Source organism: Melospiza georgiana, chromosome 8, assembly GCF_028018845.1.
Source record: "Melospiza georgiana isolate bMelGeo1 chromosome 8, bMelGeo1.pri, whole genome shotgun sequence".
Lineage (NCBI taxonomy): Eukaryota > Metazoa > Chordata > Aves > Passeriformes > Passerellidae > Melospiza > Melospiza georgiana.
Window position 1 is genome coordinate 20,995,186 of NC_080437.1, and position 21,674 is coordinate 21,016,859.

Below are 21,674 nucleotides of genomic sequence, written 5' to 3' on the forward strand. Positions count from 1 at the left end.
TCTTTTTCTTAACACAGTTTATATTGTAGACTTTTTAGAGCAGATGGACTCTCAAAAGGGTATATTTCCACTGCAGCTGAAGGTATTAGCTAAATGGATATATTTGGATATATTTGCCCTAAATGTAATCTAGCCAGTTTTGTTAAATACCAATAAAATACTGTCAGGTGTTTGAGTAAATGGGACCCAGCTTGCCCTGGAGCTTGTGTGACTAGATTATGCTGATATATCTGCTCACTTCTGCTATTAATGGGGTTAGCTAGTTCAAAGAGTGGATCTGCTTTTCCCTTTCAAAAAACAAATTGTTTTCTTTTTAACAGCTTTTGTTTTACTCCTTTACTAAATACTGCAGTCAACCTTTAGATTTTCTTCTGATTTATTTTCTTGTAGAGGCAGCAATTTTCCATCCTCTCTCTTCCCTTGGCCCTCTCTGCCCCAAAATACACAGGCTGTTCCTTTGTGCACAGAAGACCAAAAGGCACACACCTCTGTGGCTGTTTTGCTCAACAGAGCTCTTTTACTGGGCAGTACTAGTTGCCCCAGAATTCCCAAGGTGTATGATTTCCTTGGTGCTTTCAGAAAAGCAGAAAACAGACCTAATTAAAGCTTGAGTCCATGGAGTTGTGCCCAGATCTCCCTAGAGCTGGATTGTGATAATACATAGCCTGGACCCTAAATTTGGCTACCCTCATTCTCATCCTGAACCATGCCCAACAGATAGCCCATTTCCAGCCTGAATTATCCACTTCTGGAATGGCAGTCCCCTCTAGGACAGTTGGGTTGTAGGTGTTCTAAAGTCAGGCAGTGACCTGAATATAAAACTTAGTTGATTGAGTAGAATTCTGTACTGTGAGAGGACATCTTCTGCAATTTGAGATTATTGAGTTTTCCTCTTTGAGAAGAATTCAGACTCCTGTTACATAAATAATATGGAATAACATCTCTACCCCAAAGCTATACTACTTTGAAAACACAATTATTTCTCAGGAAGCTACATTTGTCCATCAGATTTTAGTTAAAATTTAGTGCCTCTAAGAAGTGGTGCAGGGGGGTGCAGAAGGGACATAAGAAATAGAATAAAATTGAATGAAGGGAGAAAAGGGGGACGTTGGGCCATGCAAAGCAGCCATTAACCCTGTTTAACAGAACTGTGTATTTTGCTGTTATGCACTATTCCAGGAAGCTTACTATAATGGTAGTTTTGTCCTTAAATTAGTAGCTTTTTCATCATTTAAATATTTAGACATGTTATGGAGCAAATGGGAATGGACACAAAGCTTCAGTGCAATCTGATACCAATCTCTACTGATCTTTAGGAGAAGCCAGTGGATTTCTTTAGCTGACATTATGGTGCTCAGCACAGTGGATGCCAATGGGTAATGCAGACATGGAGGTGGCAGAGGCAGTGCAGGCTTGGGTGTGTCCCAGGTAGCCACTGGTCTCAGGAGAGACCAAAGTTGTGGTGTGAGAGCAGAGCCCAGCACTCACCATGGTATTCACCTCTGCTACAGCTCAGACCCAGCTGGGGTGACCAACACCTTATACACTTGCTGTTTGCAGGCAGCCTAAAACTGCATGAAATGAACATATTCCTGACCTGTTGAGTAATTCTGGTTGGTATTTCACAGCATCCCTGAATCACTGAGGTTGGAAAGGATCTCTGGAGCTCATCTATTCCATGTCCCCTTCTGAAAGTGGAATCAACAGATGAGATTACTCATGACCTTATCCAGTTTGGTTTTGAAAGTTTCCAGTGATGGAGGCTCCACTTACTTTTACTATTTCCCACAGTTACGAGTTTATTGTTCTTTGGCCACTAAGTGCCATTTAAATTGGCTCCTGTGTACGTACATCAGTGACAGTGGTTTGGAAAATAACACCATTGAGACGTCATGTTCATAGCAAGGATGTTTGCTTTAACAAGCATAGTAAAATTGACTTTTTACTGAGTAAAAATTGTATGTAAAGATTTGGCCAGGTGTTCCTAAAATCCAGACAAACTATGGAGTTACTTTTTCCTTCTTTAAAAAAGTGACTGGATGCAATCTATCTTCAACAAACCAGTACACTTTCCATTTCTCTTTGTTATGGCTGTCTTTGTTAGGTGGTTTTGTTAGCACCATATTAATTGCACTAAAAGCATTACTTCTCAGGAGTATTTTTGAGTCTCTACTGAAATTAATTTGCATTTCCTTATTGACTGAGGGACATTAACAAAAAATAGGATTATAAGAAACCAGTTTCAGTACCTCATCTTATGTTTTCAACTGTTCTTGAGTTTTTTATACTATTAACTGATATATAAAGAAAAAGGCAGGGTAAAGGTATTGCTTCACTGGTACAAATGTTAAGAAAAACAGATGCAATTAAGAAAATTGTACAATAGATTTTAAATATATCAGGTGAAACTGTGAATTGCTATTTATTATTGAAATTATCTGTTTTAGACATATTTTGTAGCAATGGTTTCTGTCAGGAATTGGATAAGTTGATGCATAATGGAAGACACAGCCCCCAAATACATATTTTAGTTCCTGACTGATAGAGGGTTATGTTGGCACCAGTGTTTCTGACAAGTTTAAAAGACACAGGATAAAACATTAGACAGAATTCCATATTTCTCAGCAGGAAAAATGTAAATCTCCTTAATTTTATTCCTACTGAGCTGAGGCAACTGAGGTCTTGTATTTAACTGTGAATTATTAAATAGACAGCATGATGATGATAGGAGCAGACTGTGTGTTACATGTATCAACAAGTTCTCATAAGCCAAATTCCTTGCCAAAATTTCATATTCCCATCTATGCATTTGTGATAAAGGGAAATAATTTTAAGAGTATTATGCCTTTTACTCTTAAAAGCTTCCCAAGGATATTAGATTATGGAATGGAGTGAGATTAGCCATATAAATTGATAGGTAATACCTTCTAGCTTCATGCCTCTAGAACCTAAAGTTATTACAGCACTGAAGAAAATAGTCACATCTAAAAAAACTCAGTAAAATGCACACAGATTGCAGTAATGTAGAAAGGTCAGAAATTGGATATCTTTACCATAGTTTGTCATTTCCTTTGGAAAACCATTCTTGAAATGTATTTAACATTTATGGGAGCTCAGTTCATTACAAAATGTGAAAAATTTTGCAAGTAAAAATGTTTGGGGTATGTTTGTGCTTTTTCAAGTGTGTTGATACAGTGAAAAGTCAGCTGGAAATCTGAAGATGAGCTGTTATATCTGTGATAAATCTCATCTCATAGAATGTCTTAGTGTTTGACAGTCGCTATAGAATTTGGAACTCTTGCAACACAGCTTAGAAATAGCAGTGAGGTATGAAACAAAAGTAAAGAATGATGCATTCTCTCTACTGACTTACACACCTTTTTACTATATAAGGAAGTGACTGTTACATATATCTGTACATTCCTGCATGAATTTCCAGATTAAAGCTCGATGAAAACTGATAGTCACAATTTTAATAAGCTCTGTAGGCTTGCATGAACTCTGGGCATGCATAGTGAAGCAAGATAGTAATGTTTGTACAATCCAGGCCTAAAGATGTAACATAAATATAGTTAACCTGCCATGTAAGTATAGATATCCCTGCAGGGCAATTTAGTGATTTTAGTAAGACTGTGATTCCTTGTGAGGAGGAAATTAAGATCTGTTTCTCTGTATACAGAACAGGATTCTTAATACAGTGATCCAATTTGTACATTTGTTAGATGTTTTCATTAAGTGCTATTATATATTTAAGGAACAAAACAGGTATTATTTTGTTGTATTCAAGCATCTTGATTTCTAGAAGGGCTTTGCCTGTACTGGTATGCATTTTAGACTCAAAAGCATGTAATTTCCTGAAGTATTAGCTACATTTCTCACCAACGTTTTTTTCCTTCAGAATTTTGTAGCCAAGTAGTCCACAATCATGTCCAGATGAGACTGGACAAGTTCAAAATGTGAGAATGAGCTTCAGCAGGCAGTACAATTTTGTAAAAGTAGGATCATATATATTCATTGTATTCTGCTCTGCTCTGTCGAGAACCCTAAAAACAGGGAGTCCAAACTGCCACAGCCTAGTCAGCTAAAAGCCACATGATCTCATTAGCACTGCACTAAATCCAGACTTCCAAGTACTACAAGAGGAAGTTCAAGATGCAGGGATGGTAAACATGGTCTCTCAGTTTCTCATTGATTTTGTTTTCATTCAGTTAAATGCACATAAACCAAGAATATGCTGCTTACATGCAGGCAGAGTCTGAAGGCCAGGATTCTATAATTGCAAAAACAATATCAAGCTTATTTTGCATACTCGAGAGTTGTTTTATACATCTTTTCTTTAGAAAACTCCATTATGATAATGTCACATGCTGACACCATTTATACAAACTTCTTTGGTTGCACGCAGTCATGGAACTAAGGCTGGGCAAACCAGCAGTCAACTTCCTAAGCTAATGTCACTGCAGAACTGGCAGATGATGCCAAGTTATGGGCTGATTGCTCACTTGAGAATAGGTTCTGGCTAGAATCCTGAATTTGTCTCTCCTCAAAACTAGCACATTATTCACATGAAGAATCAACTAAATGTATCAGTTTTGCTTAATTGTTACCATTAGTATAGTGGATAAAAATCGTTAGAATTTCAAGATGATGCTTTCTGTGAAATATTACATGCAGTGACTCTCATTTATTAATGTGAACTGTTAAAAACATCTAAAATACCTAAAGGGCTTTTATTTTTCCTTTTTCTTATGGAAGGTTTTTTATCTAACTCAGTAGGCCAAATTCCACAGTGACTTTAGTCATATGATTAGATGGACAGGATCACATGGAACATGTTGCTGCACAGACCTCTATATACATATATATGTTAAATTGATGTCAAAAAAGATCATAGGGAGGATGTGAAGCTTGGTATCTTGGTATGCCCCCTATTTTCTCTTAGTTTATCCAGAAGAAGCATTCTCTGTTTTACCATTTAAATGCACAGGTGTCTGTGTTAAGTTTTTTCAGGCAAAGCTGACTGTTTCAATGGGCTGACAAAGTGGCAGTTCCCATGAATGAGTCCCATGCAGTTCAAATGAAATGGAGTCCACCAAACATTGTGTTACTAATTTAAAGGTTTTATTCTTGAGAGAGCTGCAAAGAGAACTCCTGTTGAAAATCGATTGAAATAGAGTAGTTAGCTCCCTAAGACATTGTGAATATCCTTAATTTGTCTTGTAAAAGATGAGGCAATTTGGTTGCTACTTTTCTATCTCCCTTCAAGCTTGTTTGTTTTCTGGTTCTGCCATCTTAACAGTCATGAGTAGATTTTATTGAGGATTGCTTTTGCTGAGCTTATTGACGTTTTAAATTTGTTTTGACTTAAGAGCTAGTAGCAAGTCTTGTTTTTAATTTGCAGTGCAAGTTGATTGCATAATTGTGAAGCTGTTTGACATGTGTGATACAATTTGATTTGCATTCCTGCCAGTTTTCAACTGTAAGAAACAAAATCTGTTGGTAACAGTTTTAGTAGGAGTCACTGGAGGCTTCTTACAGTTTGTTTTCATTGTTTTCATTTGTCTTTTAATTTCATGGAAATTGAGAAATGAAACTCTATAAAACTATTTGAAGACTTGAGGTTATTGTTTAGCTGAGCTGTATATGTTGATGCAAGTGGCTTTGATAATTTGAGGGGAAAAATATTATCTGTAGTTGGTATTTTTATATAATATATGTGTACAATGCAGTATAGAATGGAAGAAAATATATATTACTTACAGAAACAAGGATTTTTTAAAAAGTAATACAATTATAGCAAGTATCCATTAGGATGTCTTGTGAAAAAGCATAAACTATGTTGTGACTTCATTAGCAAACTTGAAACCTATGTTCATACTGTTATAGAAATACATTTCCCCTGGAAGGAGTCATACATCAAATTGGCAAAGTGTTTGCTCTGTGACCTACAGATCCTGGAAGTCTGTGGAGCAGACATAGTCTTTCCCATGCAGACAACAGCTGTATCAGGCTGCTCTGTGCATGAGTACACCACTGGAATTTTTCTGATAATGTAGCTCTGAGTATCACTGATTGGTTTATTTTTTTCCATTGTGGAGTAGCAGGGAGACTTGAAGTAGCATTAATTGCAGAGCAGATTTCCTCTGGAGAAGCCTCAGAATAAGCAGGTGATACTATTGTAGAGAGCAGTGTAAAAGGAAACTGAACTGGCAGAAGCATATAATCAGATAGCAACAGGTAAAGTAGTTAAGTATTGGAGATTATATAATAACAAAAATCTCACAAGTGAGATTTCCATTAATTCAGAGAGAGTCTAATAAACTCTTTATTAGAAGTGAAGTAAATGACTGGAAACCAAAAATGTAATTCTGATGTTGCAAGATGTTCGTGGTGCAAGGACAACACCTGATTAAGAACCAGGGTAATTGTTTCAAATTATGTATCTTCTTTAAGATGTTACCAGAGCACACCACCATTACTTGCTCCAATTACGCAGACTTGCTAGATTCTGTGCTTATACAGAACTGCTAGAAATTTATTTAAAGCACAGGACTGTAAAAGACTTCTTTGATCATGCCCTGTGAGTCTCCACAATCAGGCAACTCTGAAATAATGCCTGCTCCCTTGCAGCGTACAGAACATGCTAAGAACCACAAAATATTTGTTTCCAATACCCTGTGAAGGAGATGTAGCACAGCGGAGTGAAGTGCTTGGAAGTCAGCATGCCATGAGATAAATCCAGGAGAGGTTGAGAATACCACCAGTATTTCAGTTGCCCAGAGATCCTAACTCCACCACAGATCACTGGTTTTTAACCAAGCACACAGACAAATGGAGGCATCTTGGTTTTTTATCTTGTAAACCACCTGAAACTGTATCACCCCTTGTGAGCAGTCTCTGATGCTTCAAAGGCTAACCCCACTTCACCAAAAATCAATTACCTATGGGGAAAAAAACCAAACCAATGTACAACTTGTGTTGTGGCACAATACAAAGTTTATACTATAACAAAGTTTTTGCCTTTAAAGCCAAACTAATGTCAATTAGGTTATTTGCACATGAAGAATCAGCTTGGCTACATGGCCATCTATACCTGCACTGTGCTTTAAAAAACCCAAACAAACCAGAAACCAACAGCTGATCACAGTTCACGCATTGGACACTGGGGTAACTGAACAGACCATTTGGTCTGTAAAATTTTCTAAGTTTGTCTCACTCCCTCTGGGAAGCTTCTGAATATGTTTGTGTCTGAGGTATGTAATTATGCCTATTCCAAATATTCTTCAAAATAAAAATCCAGAATAGTGACAAAATAATCAAGGAAACAGAAGGAAAATAAATACCTTTTTAAAATATGCCCATCACACTTAAATCTACAGCTGCTTTTAGCTGAAAAGTTTGGATTCTGCTGAGATAGATTGTTGTTTTTATACTTGCAATACCTCTGAAGCCTATAATCACAGTTCTTGAATTTGCTGTTTCCAGGGAGGTATGTCAAACTGGTCACAAGATCTTCCCTCAATATGTTTAATGGTTAGCTAATAATATGTTCTAAACCAGATATTTTTTCCCTTCAACCTCTGCATACAAGTGACTGAAGTTAAATTGTCTCCTTCATGCTTGTGACAATTTCTAGTCAATTTTTGTTTCAGAGGTTTTTTTCCCTTGCATGGCAATCTCCCTCTCCCACTGCTATGACCTTGTTTCTTGTTTTCTGGTTCCCTAGCTGGGAAGAGACAGTGTGTGCTATGGCTGACCAGTGTTTCAGGGTGCTAAGGAAATGTTTAACAATACAGATCTGCTCATCTTTCCCTTGCTGGAGTCACTTGTTTGAGTCTCTCTTCTTTACTAGCAGCCAATTATTATAAAGTCTGTAGGAACTTACTTTATGATTTCTCTTACTTGTAAAAAGTTCCTGGAATTTAGTTCAACACAGTTGGAACACTGTGTGACACAATTTTACCTTTCACTTGAAGTACTTCTTGAATGCATTTTTCTTGTTTATGTATTTGTCAATGGCCTAATAATACAGATGTTGGCATTTTGCAACCTGCTTTGCTACTTTACTTTAGGCTATAAAAGAAGAGTAAGCATTAAGAAATGCTGTATATGTCCCAGAAGTGCTATTATGTGCTAATATATGGCTTCTTATAGAGAGCTTAGTGAGGAGGAAGAAAAACCCTATTGGTGGAAATGTAAAACCTCATTGCTGATCATTTTCATGAGTAACTGATGGAGATAAGAGTAGCCTGATTCCTATTGTTTCCTATCAAATCAAAGGCAGTTTTCACTCTGAGCATGCTACTATTTTTATATGATAAACAATGTTAGTACTCTTTGCCTAAAAAGCAAAGAAATATGTCACATCATCCCAAGATTATGGCAAAGACTTGGATAATGGCAGTAAGAGTTAAGTTTACTTGCTGCTAGTAAATTAGTCATATATATGAGAAAGTATACAAGGTGGAGCAAGGAAAATTCCAACTGGACCCAAATAAATTAATTCACAATGAGGATAGTCAGGGGTTGAGACAAATTGCCTAGACAGTTTGTATAATTGCCATCCTTACATATACTCAGACTTTCTTTGGATGAAGCTGTGAGCAGTCTGAATTAACTTTAACATTAGACCTGCTTTGAGCAAAGGCATTAGGCCAGGTGATGTCCAAAGGTCCTGCCAACCCAGTTAGTGTTCTATTCTAGATAATGTTCTGCTTGATTGGGAATTCAACACTGGAAATGAGAGATCCCAGGTGGTTATATGTGAACTCTTCTTCCTACCTGAGTAAGTATGCAGTAATTTTATCTAGGTTGCCTGGAGTTTGAGGGAGGTTGATTTTCCTGTCTGTGGTGCAGCACTGATGAAGTGACATGTGGATTGCTGTGTCCAGTTCTTAGAACAAGAAGGACATGAAGCAAGTCTCAGAGCCCCACAGGGCCCCAAAGGTCTTTAAGGTATTGGAGCACTGTTCATATAAGGAGAGGTGGAGAGTTCGGCGACTGCTCAGCTGTGGAAAAAAAGTCTCAGTGGATCTTTTCAGCATATGTAATTCCTTGATGGGAAGAAATGAAGATAAAGAAATCAAACTGTTCTCAGTAGTGCCCACTGACAGGAAAAGAGGTAATAGGTACAAGTTGAAACACATTAAATTCTATCTGATAACAAGAAAACTTTTTTTTCCACTATCAAGTTGATCAAAACTGGGACAGATTGCCCAGAGAGTGTGTACAGCTCCATCTATGGACACAGTCAAAACCCAGCTGGAATCAGTCCTGGACAACCTGCTTTAGCTGGCCCTGCTTGAGCAGACAGGTTGGATTAGATGATCTCAAGAGATGTCTTCCAACCTAAGGAATTTTGTGGACATTTCAAGTTTTTTAAAGCTATAGAATGGCATCTATAGCTTTAAAATGACATATCAGATGTCGAGAATCAGTATCCAGTGAAGGTGAATGCTGTGATTCTCTCTAAATGCCATTCAGATTGCCTCACAATTTCTATCAAGAAAACTAAGGATTTTTTTTTTTATTAGTTTCCTAGTTCAGATGGATTTCAGTAATTCTTTCATCTACAAAATACAAGTAACTCTTTGGATAACTGGAGGGTAGTTGGAGACTTGGCTAGAAAGAGACTCTAGAGTAGCTTGATAAGGATGTAACATTGTACCAATGTGGATCTTCTTGCAAAGTTAGTATTATTCACTCATTTAAAATTTTGCAGAGAATTTGGCTCTATTGATCAATGTTTATTTTGTCTCTCAAATTTACTTGGGAGCTGACAATGAGCATTGGTATATTTCAAAAAGTAATATAACTGCTTTAATGAAATGCTTGGAGTTCACAAGTTTTTGTTTGTCCTGGGTGTTCCTTTCAAAAGATACATTTTATTGATATTAAATGTAAGTAATTACTCTGTTTCACATCAGGATGATACAGTAGTTATTTAGGGATTTCAAGGATGGTAATGCTTAGAAAGCAGCATTTCTATGTGTTAGGAAAGTCATATATGTGAAAAAGGACTTGGCTTTTTAAAAAAAGTAAGCACTGTGTTAGAGAACACTGAGGAATTCTGAGGGAAAGTCACTTGATGAGAGAGTCAAAAGTTGAAGAAACAGAAAAATGAGAGCAGCTGTATTTTCACCCCTCATTTGAGGGCTGTAGTCACCAGCTCTGTCATACCATGTGTCCTAGGGTGACTTTATGATACTGTATTGTATCCCCCACCATCTGCTGGTGCTGGATGTTGAGTTCTGTGCCTTAACACTAGATCCAAGAGCCAAGGGAGGGAGAAGCAGTGGTGTGCAGTTTTGTCTGCAGAAGCTTCACTTTCTCCCCAGATTCCTTTCACTTGGTGTGCTGTCTGCAGCATGGATAGAGGCAGGGCAGCTTTTCTTTGCTGGTTTCTCATCTGTGACCTGAGTCAAGAAAGTTTTTCCTGGGACAGTGTCTTTTTTTTGGAACTGCTCAGCTTTTCCCTGGTCTGGAACACCAGGACAATTGCTCAGGCCCCCCCCCCCACAAGTAGCACTGCAGCCTGGACAGGCCTGAGCTCTGGAGAGACTGAGTGAGAGCCAAGCCAAACCCACGGAGAACCCTCTGAACCACAGAAGAACTCTCTGAATTTGCCATCTTTTCAGAATAGTGAGACGTTTTATTGTTTAATATTATCCATTTTCCAGGTTTGTGAATACTTTGCTTGTTAAAGAAACAGCTTTTTTCCATTTTCTTCAAGGAGATTTTCTCCTGAACTGGTTGGGGGAAGGGCTGCTGGAATCTGCCTTTTCAGAGGAGACACCTTTTGGGTGTTTTCTGCCAAATTTGTCTCAAACCAGAACAAATATTTTGGTACCTAATGTGGGGCTTGAGGAAGTAGAAAAAAACTTGTTCTGATTGCATTTTGGTTTTACTTACCCTGTATTGGGATAAAGCAGTCAGTAGCCATGCTGCCTGAATTTATAACATCTCTCCGGCTTGAGGCACTGATGTCTTTCTGGTCCCTATACTTAGCCTTGTTTTCTTACCCACAGATAGCTCCAGTACTGTCCCTAACATGTAGCTTTTACAGAAGAAGGCCACTGATTAGGATTGCTGTTTTGCTGGATATGATGATTATGATTTATAGAGGGTTAACAAAGGTACTGGGGTTTGTTCAAAATGTGCATGGTCTGTTGTTTATTCATCTTAGCTTCAATAGCCTGTTTTGGGGATTTATTGGTAACTGCACCCAGTTTGTTAGAGGAGGAGTAGAGGATGGGGTTTCCCAGCCCTTCCTCTCCTTCTTCTTTAAATCTGTTATGTCACCTTTTGAGAATATTTTGTTTCCCCTGAATGTTAAAGAGACTACTTTCCTGGCATTTTATCTGGTAAGCTTCCTCTATACAGTCTGCATCTTGTCTAGAGTGAGGGCTGAGATGTCCAGTGGGGTTGAGGACATGCCTGACCCAGGCATGGAAAATCCTGAGTGCTGTGGGGAATGGGAGAAAATGGGCCAGACCCTGAAGGAATTTTCTGACCCAGTAGCCTGGGACTTCCTCTGTGAACAAATTCAGAACCCAGATGAGCTGAGGAAATATTTGCAAGAGAACCAGGACACCATGTTTCCTGTTACTAATGGTACTTATCTACTCTGATGTTCATTTCTTAATTCTGTTTCATTTCTTAATTCTGTTTCTTTCATAATATGAAATGAATGCCTTGTTTGATTCAAACACTATTCTTGTTACCTTTGAACTGCTATAAGTAGATCAAAATGCTCACATCACATATATGGACCTGTATGTTTAAATAAACCTGTTGCATGCAGTGCTAGGAGTTAACTATCTTTGAATTTGTAATTAATTCATAGGCATTTATTAACATAATTTGCTTCCTGATCGTATAAAGCAAAAGTACTTAAGGATCTACTTTCCTCTGATAATGAAATGAGAGCTTCTTCTGTGCTGCTTCACATTTGCTCTTTATGTTGTGGTCTGGAAAGGTGCTAAAAGCCTCAGCTTTCATCACCTTCAGTCAGCATCACCTTGGTACCAGCAGGACTGAGTTCCTGCACTGTGGAGAGATGAGGCAAGAATTTGTCATGTATGCTATCACTTACCTGGCATGGGACTGCTTGTCCTTAAAAGAGGGACTTCAGCCTGACTTACAGGGATCAATACCACTTGTGTAGTCTGCAAGTATCCCAACTGCTGTGTGAGCATTACTGCATGGCCTACACAGTATAATGAATGACATAACTGAGTTTTTAATGTACTTGAATAGAATACTGTGCATCCATTACCGTGTAAACATGAGCCCAGCTGAATTAATTCATTTAGAAAATGTTGGGTTCTTTATTTTCTCAAATGGGACACTTGATAAACTATGCTATGAAATCCCACTTAGAATATAATTTAGTTTAAAAAAAAGTCTTATCAGATGCAGTGGTTTGGAAACAGCCAGGAGAGCATCAGCAGCTGCCTGTTTTAAATGTATGTATATAAGTTTAATAATGCTGTATCAAACTACATTTGAGCAGGGCCACTCTTATGCACATTCTGAAATACGTCAGATTCTACTAAACCAACTGAATGTGACTAATGAAAATATTCCCATGATATGTATATAGTTTTTGTTGTCTCTTTCTCTATTTAGTGTTTAGCCTGTGACTTGTCAGTGTGTGTTTTGTGGTATAAATCTGCAAATAACAGGTAACAGTAGAAGGTTTAAACCATCAAAACACAACTCCGTTAAGCTATACTGAATCCTGGGGTGCATCAGGCACAGCATCCCCTGCCAGTCTGGGCAGGGGGCTGACCCCTTCTCCTCTGCTCTGGTGCAGCCTCACCCTGAGTGCTGAGGCACTTTGGGCCCCCTCAATGTAAGAAAGATCTAAAGCTGCTAGTGATTGTCCAGGGAGGGCTCTGAAGATGGTGGGGGGTCTAGAGGGGAAGCCTTGTGAGGAGCAGGTGGCTCAGGGGGAGACTTCATAGAGTCTGCAGCTTCCTCTTGAGGGGAGCAGGGGGGCAGGCACTGATCTCTTCTCTGTGGTGGCCAGTGACAGGACCTGAGGAAATGGCCTGAAGCCAAGTCAGGGGAGGTTTAGGAAAAGGTTCTTCACCCAAGAGGGTGGTTGGGCACTGCAACAGGGTCCCCAGGGAAGAGGTCACAGCACCAAGCCTGAGTTGGTTAAGCAGTTAGACAATGCTTCCTGGCACGTGGTGTGACTCAGGGATGCTCCTGTGCAGGAAGGGAGCTGGACTTCAATGATCCTTGTGGGTTCTTTCCAGCTCAGGATACTCTATGATTCTGTGCTGCTTCAAAAGATTTTTAGCTATATAAACTTTTGTTCATGTTGTGGAGAAATAACCTCATACAAGATGAACATTTTATCGGGAAAAATCATTCAGATTCTGTTGAATTGCTCTGTCTGGGTTATCATGCATTCATCATTGCACTGTAACTTTAATTGTAACAGTTTTTGATGCACCTGATTCAGACATTGAAATTATGTTAATGGAGATCTATTGCCTGGTAAATATTTCAGCAGTAGGACTGGATGGCAGAAACAGGCCAAAGTTATTAAAGCCTTCAGCTGTTGCAGTACTTACACAAGGATGAAAGGGAAGAGTGCACTGGAGGGCCACTGCAAAATGACCATTTATCTCAAAATGCAGAACAGAAGAGCAAAGATCTAAAACATTTGCAGGTAATGTGGTGGCATTGCAGCTGATATAGGAAATGTCTCCTTATGTTTATGTCATTACTGTTAAATGCAGTATTAAAGAAATTTTCTAGAAACAGCACAATTGGAAAATTAAGGCAGCATTAGTTTTATGGGTAATTACCTGGTAATATGATGGATTTCTGTGACTAGGAAGGGCAAAAGCAGATGCACTGAACCACGGGGACAGCTTTTACTCGTGCTAAGCCGTTGGCTAGTTGGTCCCGGTTCGAGGAAAGCGCACATATTTTCACGGGATTCGGGCTAACGTAGTGCACTGTTTAGTGTTTGCGGGCTGGAGAAAGGGGTTTAACTTCCACCCTTCCACGGGCAGAAGCTGAAGTTATTTTCAAGAAACGGCGCCGGTGTCCCGGCGGGTGTGTGCCGAGCGGAGGGCGCCGCCGCCGCGCTCACCTGGGGCGGGCAGCGCCGCCCGGAGCCCCGCTGCCGTCCGGCCGCCGTGCGCGGGCAGCCCGCGCTGCTCCGGCCGCCGCCGCCCCGAGCGGCGCTGCGGGCTGTGGCGCAGCGGGCTCGGCCGGGAGCAGCGCCTGCGCGCCCGTCCCGCCCGCCCCGGGACCGGCCGCGGCAGCCCGGCGGGGAGGAGGGAGCGCTCCGAGCGGGGGAGGCGCGCGGCGTTTCCCTTTCTCTTTCGCCGGGCGCCCGCCCGAGGCCGCGGGGCTGCGCCAGGTACGGCCGGGGCCGCGGCGGGAGCGGGAGGCGCCGCAGGTGCGGGAGGGGAGGGACGGGAGTCGGGCGAGCGGGGGCAGAGCCGGGCGGCCGCCGCCCTCTCCGGCCGCGGTCCCGCGGGGCCGGGGCGGCGGGGGGGCTGCTCCCCGCGGGCCCGGCGCGGCCTGCGGGCCCGGCCCGGCGGGGCGGAGCGGGGCGGGCTGTGCCGTGCCCGGCGGGCTGTGGCCGCGGCCCCTGCACCTGTCACCGCGGGCCCCGGCCCGTCCCGGCGGCCGCCGGAGCCCGGCGCGGCGGGGGCACGGCCTCGGAGCGCGGCTGCCGGCGCACGGCGGCTGCTGTTATGTAAATTACAGCCCCGAACGCTGCCAAGTTCATGGCGACGTTGGCCCTCCGGGGCATCGCCGCTGGCCGGCCAGGTTCACAGAGCTCTCGTTTTCCACGTGTGTTACAGGTAGGAAAATGACTCGCCCGGCACAGGAGCAGGAGTTACGAGCCGTGTCTCACTGAGACCTGTGGAATTAGGATCAAATGCCTGGAGAAGTCCAGCTGCACAGTGCAGCGCCGCAGCTCTCGTGAACTGTGGACATCGGCCCCTCTCAGACTTGCTTTTCTGGCCCCAAGCACTCTGCCAGCGTTTCCTGCTCCACGAATGGCTACTCAGAGGAAGCACTTGGTGAAAGATTTCAATCCTCATATCACCTGCTATATCTGTAAAGGCTATCTCATCAAGCCAACTACAGTAACGGAGTGCCTCCATACCTGTAAGTAATACTTTGCAAAATAGTCCCTCCTTCATAAGTTTTTTTGTTTATTTCTGGTTTTAAGTGTTAATGTGTTTCATCTGGCCACTCTGCTTGTTTTGGTTTACTGAATTTTTATATTAAATATTTTTAATTAATCCAGTCTCTTCTGAAGTTTCCTAAACACTGGTCTGCAGTCTGGGTTATCTTGAACTGTGTGCAGTTCTGTGCTCCGCAGTACAAGAGAGATATGGAGCTCCTGGAGCAGGTCCAGCAGAGTAGTAAGTTGACTTGATCAAGGATCTGGAGTACCTTTCTTACAAGGAAAGGCTGAGGGAGCTGGGCCTGTTCAGGCTCAGGAAGAGGTGGCTGAAAAGGGACCTCATTAAGGTGTGTAAATATCTAGGGTGGATATCAAGAGGATGGAGCCAGGCTCTGCAACAGTAGAACAAGAGGCAATGGGCAGAAAGTGATGCACAGGAAGTTCCACCTGAACATGAGGAAGAACTTCTTTACTATACAGTGGCCAAGCACTGGAACAGATTGCCCAGAGAGGGTGTGGAGGCTCCCTCATTGGAGATATTCAAGAGTAGTGTGGATGCAACTCCGTGCCATGTGCTCTGGGATGACCCTGCTTGAGCAGAGAGGTTGGACCAGATGACCCAGTCTGCTCCCTTCCAACCTGACCCATTCTGTGAGGGTATGTCAGCTCTGCTGGACTTGGCAGAGTACAGAGACCCTTTTGTTTGCCCTAGGCTAGTGGTGATAGTGCTGGCTCTAACACCTAACATATCACTGTGGCCTGTCTGTCTCAGGTGAGATCATTAGGTCAGGTGTGCTCTTTTGATGATATAACCATGCTTGAAGCTTAAACTGATGTATCTGTTGGCAGTATGTGTGATGGATACACTAGTCTGGTCAATAGTGGCCCACATCTCTCTAATGTGTTCCATGGCACACTGCAGAGAAGTATTTGAAGGTGGCAAAATATTTAATTAGGAAATAGATCTCTTTCAATGAAACTGTCTCAGGAAAAGTTGTTTAGGTTGTCTTCTGCTCCTACTACATCATCATACATTGTCATGTATGAAGTATATTAAACATATGAAGGGTCCTGTCAAACTCTCTCATCTTAATTTCACAAGCTTATTTACATGCTTGTTTTTTTTACATTTTTTTCTGACTAGCCAGTAGTTTCACTGGACCTCCATTAGAATTTGATATCTTTCCAAATAACATTTGAAGTCTTCTAAAAGAAGAGTAAGAGGAAGCGTATGTCTTTTGGTAGATTTCCCATTTTTAAACCTTTAATAAATATCAGTTAAAATCCTTGCCTTGGCATTTCCTGTAGTTGCTATACAGTGTTGTTCTTGCAGTTGTTAATGTCTTCACTGTTAATTTTTACAATTTGGTGTTGCATCCCTACTACATGAAACACACAGAGAATTAAAACAATGGAAGCCACAGTGCAGCAGGAAAATTACAGCACAGTGGCCATCACAGAAACTGGCAGGATAACTCACACAATTGGAAGGATGCAGTGGATGGCTATAAAACTCTCCAGAAGGGAGAGGCAAGGAAGGAGACCTGGTAGGGTAGCACCAGGGAGTGTGTTAGGGAGTGTTTTGAGTGTCTAGAATTCAGTGATGGTGATGATGGAGTTGAATGTTCATGGGTAAGAACTGGGGGAATGGCCAACAAGGCAGGTACCATGGTGGAGTCTGTTAGGAATGACCTAACCAGAATGAAGAGGTAGATGAAACATTTGAGAAGCAGCTGAGGGAAGTCTCGCAGTCACTAGCACTTGTTCAGTTTAACAGATGCCTACTGGAAATAGCAGAGAGAAGACAGTCTAGGAGGTTCCTGGAGTGGGTGGAGGATAACTTCTTGACATAGTTGGTGAGGGAGGCCCTGCTGGACCTGCTGTTTGTGAACAGAGACGGACTGGTGGGTGCTGTGAAAGTTGGAGGATGTCTTTATGCACAGCAATCACAAAAACATAGTTTTCAATTCTTGGAAAAGTAGGGAGGGCATTTAGCAGAACCACTTCCCTGAACGTCTGGAGGGCAGATTTTATAGCCTGGTTGATGGGGTCCCTTGGGAGGCAGTCCTGAAGGGCAGAAGTGTCCAGGAAGGCTGTATGTGCTTTGAGAAGGAAATCCTAAAGGCACCAGGAGCAGGTTGTCCCCATGTGCAGAAAGATGAGCTGACAGGGAAGGTGACCAGCCTGGCTGTACAGAAAGCCTCTCTGGATCTTAGTAAGAAAACTAGAGTTTCTGAGTTTGGAAGAAGGGGCAGTCAACCCAGAAGGACTGCAGGGACACCGTGAAGTTATGAAGAGAGAAAATTAAAAGGACCAAAGCCCAACCAGAACTTTATCTGGCTACTGCCATAAAAGACAATTAAAATGTTTATATAAATACATTATCAAGAAAAGGAGTGCTAAGGAAGATTTTCATCCTTTATTGGATAGAGGGGGAAAATAGTGACAAAGAATCAGGAAAAGACTGAGGTACTTAACAGAGGTAAATTTATTAGAGACAGATAAATATATTATTAAATTCTCTCTCTCTTTTAAGAAACTGGGAAAATTCCCGTATTAGCTATATTTTTATGGTTGAAGTTTAATGAACATTGACAACTTTTAAAAGTTGGGGTTAGGGGAAAATAGTTACATCGGAAATCAGATTTAAGAAAAAAGTGTTTTTATTGTGGTATCTTTTTGTTTATATATATTTTTTTTTTACTTTTGGTCCTATTATAAAACATTAATGGCATAAGGAGCATTCTCTTCTCAGCAGCATCTGCTTCTTTTGTTGTTTTGTGGTTTGTGAGCTCTTCACTGAGTCAGCTCTGTCACTGCCTAGTTCCCAGGTCAGAGCACATGAATTTTACTGAGCTGCCATATAGTTACACAGGTCTTCTCACCAAAAATCTGTCACATATTTGGGTCCTTAAGTAGAAATGCAGGAAAGATGGTGGTGTTTCTTTAAAGCAAAGTCTAGTTTCAGTTACCAAGATACAAAGATTACAGTGATGGAAAGGAAAATTTAAAACTTGAAAACAGTAGTGTTATGCAAATCTTATGTCTGCAAAGGAGAAGGTGATGGAAGAATTTAGGGAGGTACTCTGCTAAGTTATCTTGTAGAAAATATTTTTTATTTTTTATTTTTTTTCAAATGCAGCTGTGGTATCATACAGGTATGATTCTTCAGTATTGCCCAAATAGATACACAGTATACAATGATTTTAACTGTCCTTTGGTATTTTTTTTGTACTTACTAATTGCCATGACTGAAAGCAGTATTGTACAAATGACCAAAATCTGCAGGTATTAATGGTTGAAGAAGCAGTGTAAATTCATTAGATACTGGGAGTGCAATGTATGACTTTGGACAAGATGAAAAGCATGTATTGACATAGATGTTCTCCAGTGGTCATAGGGGAACTAATGTGATCAGTGGTAACCACTGCAGGGAATAAGCAGTTGATTTGCATATTCTGTATTTCTGGAAAATATTAAGTCCTGCTCTGAGAAATTAGTGTCTTTTCAAAAAGAGATGTTTCTGCTGGGGCTTCTGAAAATGTTGGGCTGAAAACTCCACTATTCACTGGGTGAATAATACCTAAGTGCAACTTGGGTACCAGAACTGCAAACTTTCCTATCTCTGTTGGAAAGGAAAGAGTTGTGCTAGTGCAGAATTACTTATTCTGCAAATGCAGTACTTCAATTCTTTTTTGCTACTTTCAACAGAATGGTTTTGTCTTATGGACTGAAATCTTTTTTTCTGGTCTGTTACACAGTTGTCAAGGATGTTTTAAGAACCACTGATGGAAGCAGTCTGGATGTGAGCTAAAGGGCATGTCCCATCATCTGTCTCCTGAGTCACTCCATTGTTTAGTACAGTGTGCACTTACAACATTTGCAAAATAAACTTTCCTCAAGAACATTCTTTAGTATCTTAAAAAATAACAGACTGTTTACACTATTGTAGAAATGTTGGTTGAAAGCATCAGCAAACATCTGGAGGTTGTCTAGGCTAACTTCATGCAGGAGGCAGGTTAGTTGCCACTACTCTACCAGGTCAAGCCATGTCTCTGTGTAGCTGACATTTGAATTTCTAGGCATGGAGTCTCCACAGCTTCTCTTAATAATCATTTCCAGTGCTACAGTCTTTATCTAGTTTTTCTGAATGTCCTGCCAAATGTCAACGTGTGACCATTGCTCCTTGTGATACTGTTTGCCACTCCCCAGAAGATGGGCTCTGTCATTCCTGTAACTGCTGTTCAAATGGTACAAGCTATTATTACATCACCTGCCAGCCTATAGCATGATTTGCTTTTGGCAAATTGCTGTTTCAACTTTCTGATTACATTTTTGTCCCTCACATAGCTGGAAATTGACTCCAAGGGACATGATGTAATCTGCCATCTTCCCAGTGAGCTAGAGGAGGCTGTTTAGCTGTACTTCCCTGGGCCATCCTTCCTCTCTTTATTACAGGTGGCCATAATACACCACTCTTATCTAGTCATCAGGTACCCCTCATAATCACCCTGATCATGGTGATAAGATTTCATCTTAGTGAATCCTACCTGGCCTGTAGATTTAAGTACATCCAGTCTTTCTCAGTAGGCTTTAACCTGCTGCTCCTTGGCTGTTGATCATCCCCCTCCTTCCCAAATCAAGCTAGTATGCAGGAAGGATCAAGCACTGCCTTTGAAGACCAAGGCAAAAAGATACTGAGGACTTCAAACCTCTCTGTATAAGCTATTCCTGAGTTGTTTCCCTCATTCATTAACAGGCATATTTCGTCTAAGCTTCCTTCAGCTACTAGCATACTTACACAATTCCCTTATGTGTCTCATCAGTTTTAGCTATGGCTGAGCCTTGGCTTTCCTACCTTTGTCTTTAAGTGCCAGAGTAGTGATTTTATATCCTTTTGTTTCCCATTCTTGTTTCCACTTCTAATATGATCTACTTTTGCATGTTAATTAGGAACCATGTGCACTAAGCAATTCTTGTGCACTAAGCAGTTCTTCTGACATAATTCCCTATACAGTGGACTGTATAGCTCAGCCAGCTCTCTTAAGTCTCTTTCCAAGGATAGTCTCCTTGGGAAATCTGATGAGCTTAAACAAGCTAAAGTCCTATCTCCTGAAGTTCAGAGTCCTAACTGTGCTTTGAGTGCGTACCCTTTCTCAAGATCCTCAGCTCACCTCAAGGCAAGCTGCTCTCTGTGGCTGTATTCATCACCAACTTTGCCCTGTTGGTGAACGGGAGATCAAAAGGTGCATTACTCCTAGTTGGTCTCTAATATTTGTGTTAAGAAGTTGCCAACCAAGGCAGACTAGGAACTTTCAGAAATATCCTTCCCTGCAGGAAATTTACCGGAGAAATAATTTTCAATATCAAATAATCTTTCAACCAGAGTGGTTTTCAGATTTTGCTAAAAACCTATGCTGTCAACACAAGATCCCAAAAAAACTTCACTGCAGCAAAATTTCTCACCCTCAGACAAGCGAGCTGAGCTGCCTTCAGACTCCTTCTCCTGCAAAAACTTTAGTCAGTGCCATGTAGCAGGGCCTAAATGTTATTTTTAAATAGTTTTCAACACAAAAAGTCTTTCTTGGTAATCACATGCTGAAATTCTCTCTCCCTTTTAACAAAAGAAAATCTAGTGTGACAGTCTCTGGTAGAAGTAATTAAGAGAGGAGGAGTCCCACTTGTATAGTTTCTGAAAAGAATGGTTAAGTGAAGTTTTCTGTCCTGTTTTTAAGCAAACACTTTGCCTAAAAGTAAGTGTTTTTAAAGCAGGCTTAAGGTAGATAATTAAATACTTCAGTAAATACACCAAATGCCTTGTTGCACCTCTGTGCCGTCAGTGAGATGGGTTTGATGTTCCACTAGATGGGTTTGATGTTCCACTAGCTGTGCATATCCTGTGCCCTTCCTTTGCTCACTGAATCAGAGTGATTAACTTTGAGAGAGGAAATCTTTGGAAGAATTCAAAGGATGAGTTCTGACAAAGAATTTGTACCACAATTACCTAATTAAACGTTATCTTGTAGAATACTTTATTTTAAAAATGCAATATGAAGTTTTATTTAGGTTCCTCATTAATCAACATTTAAACAGTAACCTGGATGGATACATATGTATGTAGATATTCACAAGAGATGTCCTTTTTTTGTTTGTTTGTGACATACAGCACAGTCTTGGCACTTGTATCTATGTTTTTCATCTGATTATGAAGATCTGAAAGAATGTGTGAACCAGATATCTGTGTATTGGAAAACAGCATTGTTATGCAGCCAGCCAATTAGCATATGTCACACAAGTACTTTTATCAGCCATAGAAAGTCATCTTACATGAGTTTAACTTTTATTGTGTCTCATCTGAAATGTCATTGAACGACAATGAAATTCAAGTTCTTATTTCACTGGCATGTGTAGTATATACCTCAAAATTCTGCAGACTGTGCATTTAGGTTAAGCAGTTTTCTTTTGCCTGTTTGCGGCCCTACCATGACCTACAGCAAAGCTAATG

At 40.8% G+C, this 21,674-nt stretch overlaps 1 protein-coding gene across 4 annotated transcripts in view; it reads left to right on the top strand.

Moving 5' to 3' along the window:
- PCGF5 (polycomb group ring finger 5) overlaps positions 1 to 21,674 on the top strand; it is a 65,811-nt gene that overhangs the window by 17,112 nt on the left and 27,025 nt on the right. For 3 of the 4 annotated variants that reach the window (XM_058028808.1, XM_058028811.1, XM_058028809.1), the window contains one exon: positions 14,838 to 15,147. In XM_058028808.1, coding sequence (XP_057884791.1) covers positions 15,036 to 15,147 — 112 coding nt within the window. In that variant the 5' untranslated portion in view covers positions 14,838 to 15,035. Of the gene's footprint in view, positions 1 to 14,286; positions 14,387 to 14,837; positions 15,148 to 21,674 lie in introns of those variants that run through there. The other variant, XM_058028810.1, reaches the window with a different exon arrangement.